This window comes from Coregonus lavaretus (assembly GCF_964263955.1).
Source record: "Coregonus lavaretus genome assembly, contig: HAP1_SCAFFOLD_3714, whole genome shotgun sequence".
NCBI classification, from domain to species: domain Eukaryota; kingdom Metazoa; phylum Chordata; class Actinopteri; order Salmoniformes; family Salmonidae; genus Coregonus; species Coregonus lavaretus.
The window spans coordinates 2,353-16,097 of NW_028160373.1; the positions used below are offsets into that span (position 1 = coordinate 2,353).

At 44.8% G+C, this 13,745-nt stretch overlaps 1 protein-coding gene across 1 annotated transcript; it reads left to right on the forward strand.

Moving 5' to 3' along the window:
- The first annotated feature begins 4,713 nt into the window (after positions 1–4,713).
- Positions 4,714–13,348, forward strand: LOC311121891 (long-chain fatty acid transport protein 1-like). The gene is made up of 6 exons (XM_084196329.1): positions 4,714–4,921; positions 5,110–5,236; positions 6,991–7,128; positions 11,631–11,795; positions 12,940–13,086; positions 13,190–13,348. Exons 1-6 carry the CDS (start codon positions 4,733–4,735, stop codon positions 13,345–13,347), a joined length of 924 nt encoding a protein of 307 aa, XP_084052455.1. The 5' UTR covers positions 4,714–4,732; the 3' UTR covers position 13,348.
- Positions 13,349–13,745: the final 397 nt, after the last annotated feature.

Here is a 13,745-nt window from a genome sequence, read left to right on the forward strand (position 1 = left end):
GTATTCTGCCACTGTGTACTCTCTGTTTAGGGCCAAATAGCATTCTAGTTTGCTCTGTTTTTTTTGTTAATTCTCTCCAATGTGTCAAGTAATTCTCTTTTTGTTCTCATGATTTGGTTGGGTCTAATTGTGTTGCTGTCCTGGGGCTCCGTGGGGTCTGTTTGTGTTTGTGAACAGCTTGTCTCTCTCGGTCTCTCGCTCTCAACGCTCTCTCTCTCTCTCCCCTCTGTCTGTATTTCCGTATTTTTCTGCCTGCCTATTCCCCCCCCCCCCCCCCCCACCCCAAATCTCTTCCTGTATCTCTCTCTCTCTCCCCTCCCTCCCTCTGTCTGTATGTTTACCCTAGATGTCCCTCCCTCTGTCTGTATGTTTACCTAGATGTCCCTCCCTCCCTCTGTCTGTATGTTTACCCTAGATGTCCCCCCCTCCCTCTGTCTGTATGTTTACCCTAGATTTCCCTCCCTCTGTCTGTATGTCTGTATGTTTACCCTAGATGTCCCTCCCTCCCTCTGTCTGTATGTCTGTATGTTTACCCTAGATGTCCCTCCCTCCCCCTGTCTGTATGTTTACCCTAGATGTCCCTCCCTCCCTCTGTCTGTATGTTTACCCTAGATGTCCCTCCCTCCCTCTGTCTGTATGTTTACCCTAGATGTCCCTCCCTCCCTCTGTCTGTATGTCTGTATGTTTACCCTAGATGTCCCTCCCTCCCTCTGTCTGTATGTTTACCCTAGATGTCCCTCCCTCCCTCTGTCTGTATGTCTGTATGTTTACCCTAGATGTCCCTCCCTCCCTCTGTCTGTATGTTTACCCTAGATGTCCCTCCCTCCCTCTGTCTGTATGTTTACCCTAGATGTCCCTCCCTCCCTCTGTCTGTATGTTTACCCTAGATGTCCCTCCCTCCCTCCCTCTGTCTGTATGTTTACCCTAGATGTCCCTCCCTCCCTCCCTCTGTCTGTATGTTTACCCTAGATGTCCCTCCCTCCCTCCCTCTGTCTGTATGTTTACCCTAGATGTCCCTCCCTCCCTACACACACAAACACACACATGGGTTCTCATTGTTTGTATAGTGTTATCTAAAGGACAAACACACACTGACTTCAAACAAGCATTCAGACTGGACCAGTTCTCTCTCTGTGTGTGTGTGTGTGTGTGTGTGTGTGTGTGTGTGTGTGTGTGTGTGTGTGTGTGTGTGTGTGTGTGTGTGTGTGTGTGTGTGTACCATCTTCACCCTCAGAATATGTCATGTAGTGGGTTTGAGTTCAACAAAGACACACAGAGATACACAGAGATACACAGAGACACACAGAGACACACAGAGACACAGAGACACACAGACACACAGAGACACACAGACACACAGACACACAGACACACAGAGACAGACACATAGACACAGAGACACACAGAGATACAGAGACACACACACACACACACAGACACACACAGAGACACAGACATACAGAGACACACAGAGACACACACAGACACACAGACAGACACAGACACACACAGACACACACAGAGACACAGAGACACACACACACAGACAGACACACAGGCAGACACACAGGCAGACAGACAGGCAGGCAGGCAGACAGACAGAAGACAGACAGACAGACAGACAGACAGACAGACAGACAGACAGACAGACAGACAGACAGACAGACAGACAGACAGACACACACAGACACACACAGACACACACAGACATAGAGACACACAGACACACAGACACACACTGAGACACACAGACATAGAGACACACAGACACAGAGACACACAGACACACACTGAGACACACAGACACACATACACACAGACAGACCCACAGACAGACACACAGACAGACAGACAGACGGACAGACACATAGACACAGACACCCACAGACACACATACCCACAGAGACACACAGAGACACACAGAGACACACACAGACACACACAGAGACACAGACACAGAGACACACAGACACACACAGACACAGACACACAGACACACAGAGACACACACACACACACAAACACACACACAAACACAAACACACACTGACAATTGGATCTGTGACTACGAATGAATCATTCAATTCAATGATAATAAGTCACTATGACTCATAATGTGATATACTTGTCTGAGTGAGTAAGAGTCTGAGAAGGTAGAATAATAACATGAAAATGTGTGTGTGTTAAATTTGTGATTAACATCTTCCATCTGCTGTAATAACCCTTCCCCTCCCTCCCTCCAGATAGACTATTCTATATCTATACCTCTGGTACAACAGGAATGCCTAAGGCTGCTATTGTGGTGCATAGTAGGTGAGTGACACCTAGTGTGTTCTAGAGTGTTCTAGAATGGTGTTAGTGTGTTCTAGTGTGTTCTAGAATGGTGTTAGTGTGTTCTAGAATGGTGTTAGTGTGTTCTATAGTGTTCTAGAATGGTGTTAGTGTGTTCTAGAGTGTTCTAGAATGGTGCTAGTGTGTTCTAGAGTGTTCTAGAATGGTGTTAGTGTGTTCTAGAAAAGTGTGTAGTTTGTTCTAGAATGGTTCTAGATTGTTCTGTGTGTATGTTATCAGGTACTATCGCATCGCTGCCTTTGGGTTCCATTCCTTCGGCCTGCGTCACGATGACATAATCTACAACTGTTTGCCTCTCTACCACTCCGCTGGTATGTACTCATCATGTGTGTGTGTCATAGGATCTTGCAGTACATATTACAACATGCTCATAGCAACAGAGAACATCTATAGAGATACAGTAGCAAGCTCTTGCATGTCATCCTCTACCCCCCCCCCATATCTATCTGTCTCTGTCTCTGACGGTGAGTTTATCAGCCAATCTCACACAACAACAATGGGAGGTCTGAGACCATCAGCCAATCACAGACAACAACAGTGGGAGGTCTGAGACCTTGAACCCAACTGAGGTGAATGAGCCGTTCAGACAGGGTTTTGTTTTATAGGTTGTTTTTCTGTTGTTGATGTAACATAATTGTTTTGTTAAAGGTCCAATGCAGCCATTTTACCTCAATATCAAATCATTTCTGGGTAACAATGAAGTACCTTACTGTGATTGTTTTCAATTAAAATGGTCAAAAAGGAACAAAAATAGCTTCTTAGCAAAGGGAACTTTCTCAAGCAAGAATTTTGCTAGGACTGTCTGGGAGTGGTCTGAGTGGGGAGGGGAAAACTGAAAACTAGCTGTTATTGGCAGAGAGGTTTGGAACTCTCTTTCTTATTGGTCTATTAACTAATTTACCGCATGGTGACAATAATAATAATAATAATATGCCATTTAGCAGACGCTTTTATCCAAAGCGACTTACAGTCATGTTACCAGGCAAGCCAAAACTCCATCCCACTAAAACAAGCTGATATTTCAGCCAGTCTTTTCAAACAGCTCTTACAATAAAAGGGCATTATCACAATTTCACAGTATTATTCCAACTTTATAGTGTGGAAATATAAAACACAGGAAAATCACGTTTTTGACTGCACTGGGCCTTTAATACCAGTCAGTGGTTGGGGTCGTGTATAGCACTTTGTGACATCTGCTGATGTAAAAAGGGCTTTATCAATACATTTGATTGATTGATTTATAGTGGGGGTGGCGGGAGAATTACAATAATCTGTATTCTTAATTTTTGCATCGGACAATATACAAAGTTTCTTGAAAGATAATTAGAAAAATACAATTTTATTGAGTACATTTATTTATTGGTTATCTTAATTTTGAAAAGAGAGAACCTTCAATTTATTACATTTTTATTTGTATATTTATTATTATTATATATATATATATATATATATATATATATATATATATATATATATATATATATATATATATATATATATATATATATAATATATATATATATATATATATATATATATATATATATATATATATATATATATATATATATATATATGTATGTATGAGCGAGAGATTTAAGGTTGTCATTAGATTTGGGGTTTGGGGTGAAAAAAATGGGGTCCCTGCTGAAAATGTTTGAATACCACTGCTCCAAGTGTATCCTTTTGCCACAAGATGGTGTGGTTGTGCAAGAGATTTCTGCCCACTTCAATTCTACTTTGTGTGTGTATGCATATACACTGAGTGTACAAAACATTAAGAACCCTTTCCATGACATAGATTGACCAGGTGAAAGCTATGATCCCTTATTGATGTCACTTGTTAAATCCACTTCGATCAGTGTAGATGAAGGGGAGGAGACAGGTTAAAGAAGGATTTTTAAGCCTTGAGACAATTGAGACATGGATTGTGTACGTGTGCCATTCAGAGGGTGAATTAGCAAGACAAAAGATTGAAGTGCCTTTGAACGGGGTATGGTAGTAGGTGCCAGGCGCACCGGTTTGTGTCAAGAACTGCAACGTTGCTGGGTTTTGCACGCTCAACAGTTTCCTGTGTGTATCACGAATGGTCCACCACCCAAAGGACATCCATCCAACTTGACACAACTATGGGAAGCATAGTCCATGCCCCGACAAATTGAGGCTATTCTGAGGGCAAAAGGGGAGGGTGCGGGGCGACTCAATATTAGATGTTCTTAATGTTTGGTATACTCAGTGTATGTGTGTTTGTGTGTGTATCAGTGGAGGCTGATGGGAGGAGCTATAGGAGGATGAGCTCATTACAATGACCCCGTCCTCCTATAGCTCCTCCCACCAGGGTGTTTCTCTCCATCTACAGGTGGTTCAGTATATAGGTGAGATGTGCAGGTACCTGTTGGCCCAGCCAGAACGTCCCTCCCAGGTGTGTCACCGTGTGCGTGTTGCCGTGGGTAACGGGCTCCGCCCCGCCGTGTGGGAGGAGTTTACACAACGCTTCAGGATTCACCAGGTGGCAGAGTTCTACGGCGCCACCGAGTGTAACTGTAGCATCGCAAATATGGACGGAAAGGTGTGTGTGTGGGGGGGGGGGGGAGTGTGTGTGTGTTCTTATGTTATGTCATGTCATTATTATCTGTGATGTAAATGTAATGGTGTGTTGTGTGTTTCGGCATGTGGCCCTCTGGGTGTGTGTCCATGACCGTCCATCCATGTGTGTGTGTCCGTCCGTGTGTGTGTGTGTGTGTGTGTGTGTGCCAGGTGGGTGCGTGTGGGTTCAACAGTCGCATCCTGCCCAGTGTGTACCCCATCAGACTGATTCAGGTGAACGAGGGGACGGTGGAGCTAGTACGGGACAGACACGGGCTCTGTATACCCTGTCAACCTGGTGAGAACACACACTATCTATCTATCTACCTGTCTATCTATCTATCTATCTATCTATCTATCTATCTATCTATCTATCTATCTATCTATCTATCTATCTATCTATCTATCTATCTATCTACCTGTCTATCTACCTGTCTGTCTACCTGTCTATCTACCTGTCTGTCTACCTGTCTGTCTGTCTACCTGTCTGTCTGTCTATCTGTCTGTCTACAGTGCATTCGGAAAGTATTCAGACCCCTTGACTTTTTCCACATTTTGTTACGTTACAGCCTTATTCTAAAATGGATTCAATTGTTTTTTCCCCTCATCAATCTACACACAATACCCCATAATGGTTTTTTATAAATGTTTGCAAATGTATTACAAATAAAAAACTGAAATAGAACATTTACATAAGTATTCAGACACTTTACTCAGTACTTTGTTGAAACACCTTTGGCAGCAATTACAGCCTCGAGTCTTGGGTATGATGCTACAAGCTTGGCACACCTGTATTTGGGGAGTTTCTCCAATTATTTTCTGCAGATCCTCAAGCTCTGTCAGGTTGGATGGGGAGCGTTGCTGCACAGCTATTTTCAGGTCTCCAGAGATTTTCAATCGGGTTCAAGTCCGTGATCTGGCTGGGCCACTCGAGGACATTGAGACTTTTCCCGAAGCCACTCCTGCGTTGTCTTGGCTGTGTGCTTAGGGTCATTGTCCTGTTGGAAGGTGAACTGTCACCCCAGTCTGAGGTCCTCAGCGCTCTGGAGCAGGTTTTCATCAAGGATCTCTCCCTCATCTTTCCCTCGATATTGACTTGTCTGCCACTGCAAAACATCCCTGCAGCATGATACTGCCACCACCATGCTTCACCGTAGGGATAGTGCCAGGTTTCCTCCAGACGTGACGCTTGGCATTCAGGCCAAAGAATTCCATCTTGGTTTCATCAGACCAGAGAATCTTGTTTCTCATGGTCTGAGAGTCTTTACATGCCTTTTGTCAAACTCCAAGCGGGCTGTCATGTGCCTTTTACTGAGGAGTGGCTTCCGTCGGGCCACTCTACCATAAAGGCCTGATTGGTGGAGTGCTGCAGAGATGGTTGTCCTTCTGGAAGGTTCTCCCATCTCCACAGAGGAATTTTAGAGCTCTGTGAGAGTGACCATCGGGTTCTTGGTCACCTCCCTGACCAAGGCCCTTCTCCCCCGATTGCTCAGTTTGGCCGGGCGGCCAGCTCTATGAAGAATCTTGGTGGTTCCAAACTTCTTCCATTTAAGAATGATGGAGGCCATTGTTCTTGGGGAACTTCAATGCTGCAGAATTTTTTTTGGTACCCTTCCCCAGATCTGTGCCTCGACACAATCCTGTCTTGGAGCACTACGGACAATTCCTTCGACCTCGTGGCTTGGTTTTTTCTCTGACATATACTGTCAACTGTGGGACCTTATATAGACAGGTGTGTGCCTTTTCCAAATCATGTCCAATCAATTTAATTTACCACAGTTGGAAACATCTCAAGGATGATCAATGGAAACAGGATGCATTTGAGCTCAATTTCGAGTCTCATAGCAAAAGCTCTGAATACTTATGTAAATAAGGTATTTCTGTTTTTCATTTTTAATACATTTGCAAATAATATATACTTTTTTTATGAGGACATTTAAAAAAAAAATCCATTTTAGAATAAGGCTGTAAACATAACAACATTTTGAAAAAGGGAAGGGGACTGAATACTTTCTGAATGCTCTGTATCTAACTCTATACCCCCCCCCCCAGGTGAACCAGGTCTCCTGGTTGGTTGTATAAACCAGAAGGATCCTTTGAGGAGGTTTGATGGTTATGCCGACCAGAGCGCCACCAATAAGAAGATAGCTCACAACGTCTTCAGGAAGGGAGACATGGCATATCTCTCAGGTAGATACATCTCCTCTTTAGATACACAGAGATACATCTACTCTTTAGATACATAGAGATACATCTCCTCTTTAGAGACACATCTCCTCTTTAGATACATAGAGATACATCTCCTCTTTAGATACACAGAGATACATCTCCTCTTTAGAGACACAGAGATACATCTCCTCTTTAGAGACATAGAGATACATCTCCTCTTTAGATACACAGAGATACATCTCCTCTTTAGATACATAGAGATACATATCCTCTTTAGATACACAGAGATACATCTCCACTTTAGATACACAGAGATACATCTCCTCTTTAGATACATAGAGATACATCTCCTCTTTAGATACACAGAGATACATCTCCTCTTTAGATACACAGAGATACATCTCCTCTTTAGATACATAGAGATACATCTACTCTTTAAAGACATAGAGATACATCTCCACTTTAGATACAGTGGGGAAAAAATGTATTTAGTCAGCCACCAATTGTGCAAGTTCTCCCACTTAAAAAGATGAGAGAGGCCTGTAATTTTCATCATAGGTACACGTCAACTATGACAGACAAAATGAGAAAAAAAAATCCAGAAAATCACATTGTAGGATTTCTAATGAATTTATTTGCAAATTATGGTGGAAAATAAGTATTTGGTCAATAACAAAAGTTTCTCAATACTTTGTTATATACCCTTTGTTGGCAATGACACAGGTCAAACGTTTTCTGTAAGTCTTCACAAAGTTTTCACACACTGTTGCTGGTATTTTGGCCCATTCCTCCATGCAGATCTCCTCTAGAGCAGTGATGTTTTGGGGCTGTCGCTGGGCAACACAGACTTTCAACACCCTCCAAAGATTTTCTATGGGGTTGAGATCTGGAGACTGGCTAGGCCACTCCAGGACCTTGAAATGCTTCTTACGTAGCCATTCCTTCGTTGCCCGGGCGGTGTGTTTGGGATCATTGTCATGCTGAAAGACCCAGCCACGTTTAATCTTCAATGCCCTTGCTGATGGAAGGAGGTTTTCACTCAAAATCTCACGATACATGGCCCCATTCATTCTTTCCTTTACACGGATCAGTCGTCCTGGTCCCTTTGCAGAAAAACAGCCCCAAACCATGATGTTTCCACACCCATGCTTCACAGTAGGTATGGTGTTCTTTGGATGCAACTCAGCATTCTTTGTCCTCCAAACACGACGAGTTGAGTTTTTACCAAAAAGTTATATTTTGGTTTCATCTGACCATATGACATTCTCCCAATCCTCTTCTGGATCATCCAAATGCACTCTAGCAAACTTCAGACGGGCCTGGACATGTACTGGCTTAAGCAGGGGGACACGTCTGGCACTGCAGGATTTTGAGTCCCTGGCGGCGTAGTGTGTTACTGATGGTAGGCTTTGTTACTTTGGTCCCAGCTCTCTGCAGGTCATTCACTTGGTCCCCCCGTGTGGTTCTGGAATTTTTGCTCACCGTTCTTGTGATCATTTTGACCCCGAGCCCCAGATCGAGGGAGATTATCAGTGGTCTTGTATGTCTTCCATTTCCTAATAATTGCTCCCACAGTTGATTTCTTCAAACCAAGCTGCTTACCTATTGCAGATTCAGTCTTCCCAGCCTGGTGCAGGTCTACAATTTTGTTTCTGGTGTCCTTTGACAGCTCTTTGGTCTTGGCCATAGTGGAGTTTGGAGTGTGACTGTTTGAGGTTGTGGACAGGTGTCTTTTATACTGATAACAAGTTCAAACAAGTGCCATTAATACAGGTAATGAGTGGAGGACAGAGGAGCCTCTTAAAGAAGAAGTTACAGGTCTGTGAGAGCCAGAAATCTTGCTTGTTTGTAGGTGACCAAATACTTATTTTCCACCATAATTTGCAAATAAATTCATTAAAAATCCTACAATGTGATTTTCTGGATTCTTTTTTCTCATTTTGTCTGCATTAGTTGACGTGTACCTATGATGAAAAATTACAGGCCTCTCTCATCTTTTTAAGTGGGAGAACATGCACAATTGGTGGCTGACTAAATACTTTTTTTCCCCACTGTACATAGAGATACATCTCCTCTTTAGATACACAGAGATACATCTCCTCTTTAGATACACAGAGATACATCTCCTCTTTAGATACATAGAGATACATCTACTCTTTAGAGACATAGAGATACATCTCCACTTTAGATACATAGAGATACATCTCCTCTTTAGATACACAGAGATACATCTCCTCTTTAGATACACAGAGATACATCTCCTCCTTTCTCTCATTCCCTCTCTCTTTTTTTCTCTTTTTCTGTGTCACTCTCCATCTCGTTCCCTCTTGCGGTCTCTCTCTCAAACTAACGCTCCATCTCAAAGTGTAGAGTTGCAGGAGATGAGCTTTAAAAACTTCACAACGTTCTCTCTACCGCATGGCAGTTTGGGGTTTTGTTACTATGCCGATAATGACAATATCAATCTGAACCTTTGCCACCTAGGACATTTGTATGACCGGACCTTCTCAAATAGTACTTGAGAACCCCTGTGTAACAGAGACCAGTACTGGAGGTACTGTTGGAGGTTTCAGTGAGGAGGTAGACAAATGGACCCAGTGCATTGCCCGTGGTGAGGGCTTTTGATGGGGAAATCGCAGTGCCATGCTATATACAATAACAAACATAAACCATGACTGAACAGGAAAACTGGGGATGAATGAATACATCCAATAATTACTGAGCTCTCAAATGAACCAGGCTTGAACCATGCCTGTAGCAACCTGTCCCCCTGCATGGCCAAGACGGGCATAACACGGCTTAAATATATGGTACCGGCAATACCTTCACATGGACCATAACATTCACAACCAATCACAAATTAGCAGGTTCAAATAAAGGCATGACATCATAAACGGATTTAGGCAATAAATCCCAACTCACCATAAATATATAGACTACTGGTGCATAAGCATACAGTCCATTAGGGTAACATTTCTCTCCCCATGGGAACGGCCAACAATAACAAAACCCAACAACAGGATACATCGTGCTTCAGACCACGGACCTGGTTTGACAATTGGCACCCCCTAACGCAACAGGAAGAAATAATTCACCTCTTCAATAAATGAGGATTAAACAGGGAAGTTTGTAACATATATATATTCCAGTAGAAATAGTGATGTCAATACCATGTGCACTTTGTAAGGAAAATTTACGAAAAGACATGAATGGAAAGACTAAATAACACACCACAGAAGGACATGACATTCGTAGACACATGACATCATAAACACATGACATCATAGACATATTCAATAAACTGCCTTTTCAGAAAGCCAGAAATCGTTTCGGTGTCTGACGCTATTAAACAGTAAGGTATCAGACTGACACCAGCTCCATGACACCCTCCTCTACATCTTCACACATAATGTTGGTTTTTCTGTACTGAATTAAACCTCTCTATCCCACCTTCACCTGTCCCCACAACAGGAGGTTGGTGGCACCTTAATTGGGGAGGACGGGCCTCATGGTAATGACTGGAGCGGAATCAGTGGAATGGTATCAAATACATCAAAACACATGGTGTCAAGGTGTTTGATGCCATTCCATTTGCTCCATTCCAGCCATTATTATGAGCCGTCCTCCCCTCAGCAGCCTCCACTGGTCCCCCACACATCTCTCCTCCCTCTCCCATCCCTCCCCTCCCTCTCCCCTCCCTCTCCCCTCTCTCTCTCCCTCTCTCTCCTCCCCTCTCCCCTTTCTCCCCCTCTCTCTCCCCTTTCTCCCCTCTCTCCCCTGCCTCCTCTCCCCTCCCTCCTCTCCCCTCCCCTCTCTCCCCTCCCTCCTCTCCCCTCCCTCCTCTCCCCTCCCTCCTCCCTCCTCTCCCCTCCCTCCTCTCCCCTCCCTCCTCTCCCCTCCCTCCTCTCCCTCCCTCCTCTCCCCTCCCTCCTCTCCCCCGCCTCCTCTCCCCTCTCTCCTCTCTCCTCTCCCCTGCCTCCTCTCCCCTCCCTCCTCTCCCCTGCCTCCTCTCCCCTCCCTCCTCTCCCCTCTCTCCTCTCCCCTGCCTCCTCTCCCCTCCCTCCTCTCCCCTCTCTCCTCTCCCCCCGCCTCCTCTCCCCTCCCTCCTTTCTCCTCTCCCCTGCCTCCTCTCCCCTCCCTCCTCTCCCCTGCCTCCTCTCCCCTCCCTCCTCTCCCCTCTCTCCTCTCCCCCGCCTCCTCTCCCCTCCCTCCTCTCTCCTCTCTCCCCTGCCTCCTCTCCCCTCCCTCCTCTCCCCTGCCTCCTCTCCCCTCCCTCCTCTCCCCTCTCTCCTCTCCCCTCCCTCCTCTCCCCTCCCTCCTCTCCCCTCTCCCCTGCCTCCTCTCCCTCCCTCCTCTCCCCTCCCTCCTCTCTCCCTCTCTCTAGGTGATGTGTTGGTGATGGATGATCTGGGTTATATTTTCTTCTGGGGCCGTAGTGGAGAGGGTTACACATCTCACGTATAAACACTCTTTCTGCCCCCCCCCTCTTCTCTCTCTCTCTCTCTCTCTCTCTCTCCCTCTAGGTGATGTGTTGGTGATGGATGATTTGGGGTACATGTATTTCCGGGACCGTAGTGGAGACACGTATCGCTGGAGAGGAGAGAACGTCTCGACTACGGAGGTCGAGGCAACACTCAGCGGTCTGCTGGGACAGACTGACGTAGCAGTCTATGGAGTCACTCTGCCAGGTAATGCACATGACATAGGTGTCTATGTAGTGCCTGTGTCAGGTTATATACATGACATATGGTCTATGTAGTGCCTGTGTCAGGTTATATACAATGACATATGGTCTATGTAGTGCCTGTGTCAGGTTATATACCATGACATATGGTCTATGTAGTGCCTGTGTCAGGTTATATACATGACATATGGTCTATGTAGTGCCTGTGTCAGGTTATATACATGACACAAGGTCTATGTAGTGCCTGTGTCAGGTTATATACATGACATATGGTCTATGTAGTGCCTGTGTCAGGTTATATACATGACATATGGTCTATGTAGTGCCTGTGTCAGGTTAAATACATGACATATGGTCTATGTAGTGCCTGTGTCAGGTTATATACATGACATATGGTCTATGTAGTGCCTGTGTCAGGTTATATACATGACATATGGTCTATGTAGTGCCTGTGTCAGGTTATATACATGACACAAGGTCTATGTAGTGCCTGTGTCAGGTTATATACATGACATATGTTCTATGTAGTGCCTGTGTCAGGTTATATACATGACAAAAGGTCTATGTAGTGCCAGTGTCAGGTTATATACATGACATAAGGTCTATGTAGTGCCTGTGTCAGGTTATATACATGACAAAAGGTCTATGTAGTGCCTGTGTCAGGTTATATACATGACATATGGTCTATGTAGTGCCTGTGTCAGGTTAAATACATGACATATAGTCTATGTAGTGCCTGTGTCAGGTTATATACATGACATATGGTCTATGTAGTGCCTGTGTCAGGTTATATACATAGTATAGTTAAAACAAGACAGTCCCTGTACTTTATATACTACCAGGCTATATACTAAATATGACAAAGAAACATGACAATGAAGTCCCTTTGCCAGGTAATAAACATGAGATGGCGGCAGGTAGCTTAGTGGTTAAGAGCGTTGTGCCACTAACCGAAAGGTCGCTGGTTCTAATCTCAGAGCCGACTAGGTGAAAAATCTGTCGATGTGCCCTTGAGCAAGGCACTTAACCCTAATTGCTCCTGTAAGTCGCTCTGGATAAGAGCGTCTGCTAAATTATTATTATTATTATTGTTAAAAAAAAAGACACTATACTGACCTCTTTTAAAATGTACCTGTGTCTGTCTACAGGTGTGGAGGGAAAGGCTGGGATGGCAGCCATTGCTGAGGGTGCGGATCAGTTTGACTTTGATGTGTTCTTGGGGGCGGTGCAGAAAGCCCTGCCTCCCTACGCACGCCCACTCTTCCTCCGGCTCCTTCCCCAGGTCGACACCACAGGTGAGACGGGCGCACGCAACATGCAGTCCAATGGACACACACACACACACACACACACACACACACACACTTCCTCATTCCCCCCCCCCCCCTCTCTCTTTAGGCACCTTCAAAATCCAGAAGACCCGTCTGCAGAAGGAGGGATACGACCCTCGGCACTCTGCTGACCGGATCTACTTCCTCAACAGCCGTGCAGGATGTTATGAGGTTGTTACTGAGGAGTTGTATATTGCCATTACAGAGGGAAGAATGTCTCTATGAGAGGGAGGGAGGGAGGGAGGGAGGGAGGGAGTAGTGAACTTTTGGGGAGAGGGGATATACTGAACACCTTGACTCAGGATGGTCTTCGTTGCTATGGCAATAGTGAGACCAGATTGTGATGTACTTAAGGTCAATGGCCTTACGAGTCCAAAAAGCTGTGTGTGTCTGTGTGTGTGTGTGTGTGTGTGCCCATGCGTGTGTTGCTGCTAGAATGAATCTATTACTGCTGGCCTGAGTCTAGTAGTCTGGGTAGGCACATATATGGACAATATAAAATATGAGACTTAACGTACTTCAGAAAGCCATAATAAACTGAAAGTCAGCGTTAGGCAGCTGTCATTACAATCCAATAGAGATTCTCTACCAGTGAACACCTGCCTTCTTTAAGTTCTTTCTGA

What these genes read in the sequence shown, in the direction of transcription:
- LOC311121891 (XM_084196329.1), top strand. Translation starts at nt 4,733, where the DNA reads ATGTGCAGGTACCTGTTGGCCCAGCCAGAACGTCCCTCCCAGGTGTGT. An exon ending in TCGCAAATATGGACGGAAAG is followed by an intron (nt 4,922 to 5,109) that starts GTGTGTGTGTGG and finishes TGTGTGTGCCAG; the next exon opens with GTGGGTGCGTGTGGGTTCAA. An exon ending in CTGTATACCCTGTCAACCTG is followed by an intron (nt 5,237 to 6,990) that starts GTGAGAACACAC and finishes CCCCCCCCCCAG; the next exon opens with GTGAACCAGGTCTCCTGGTT.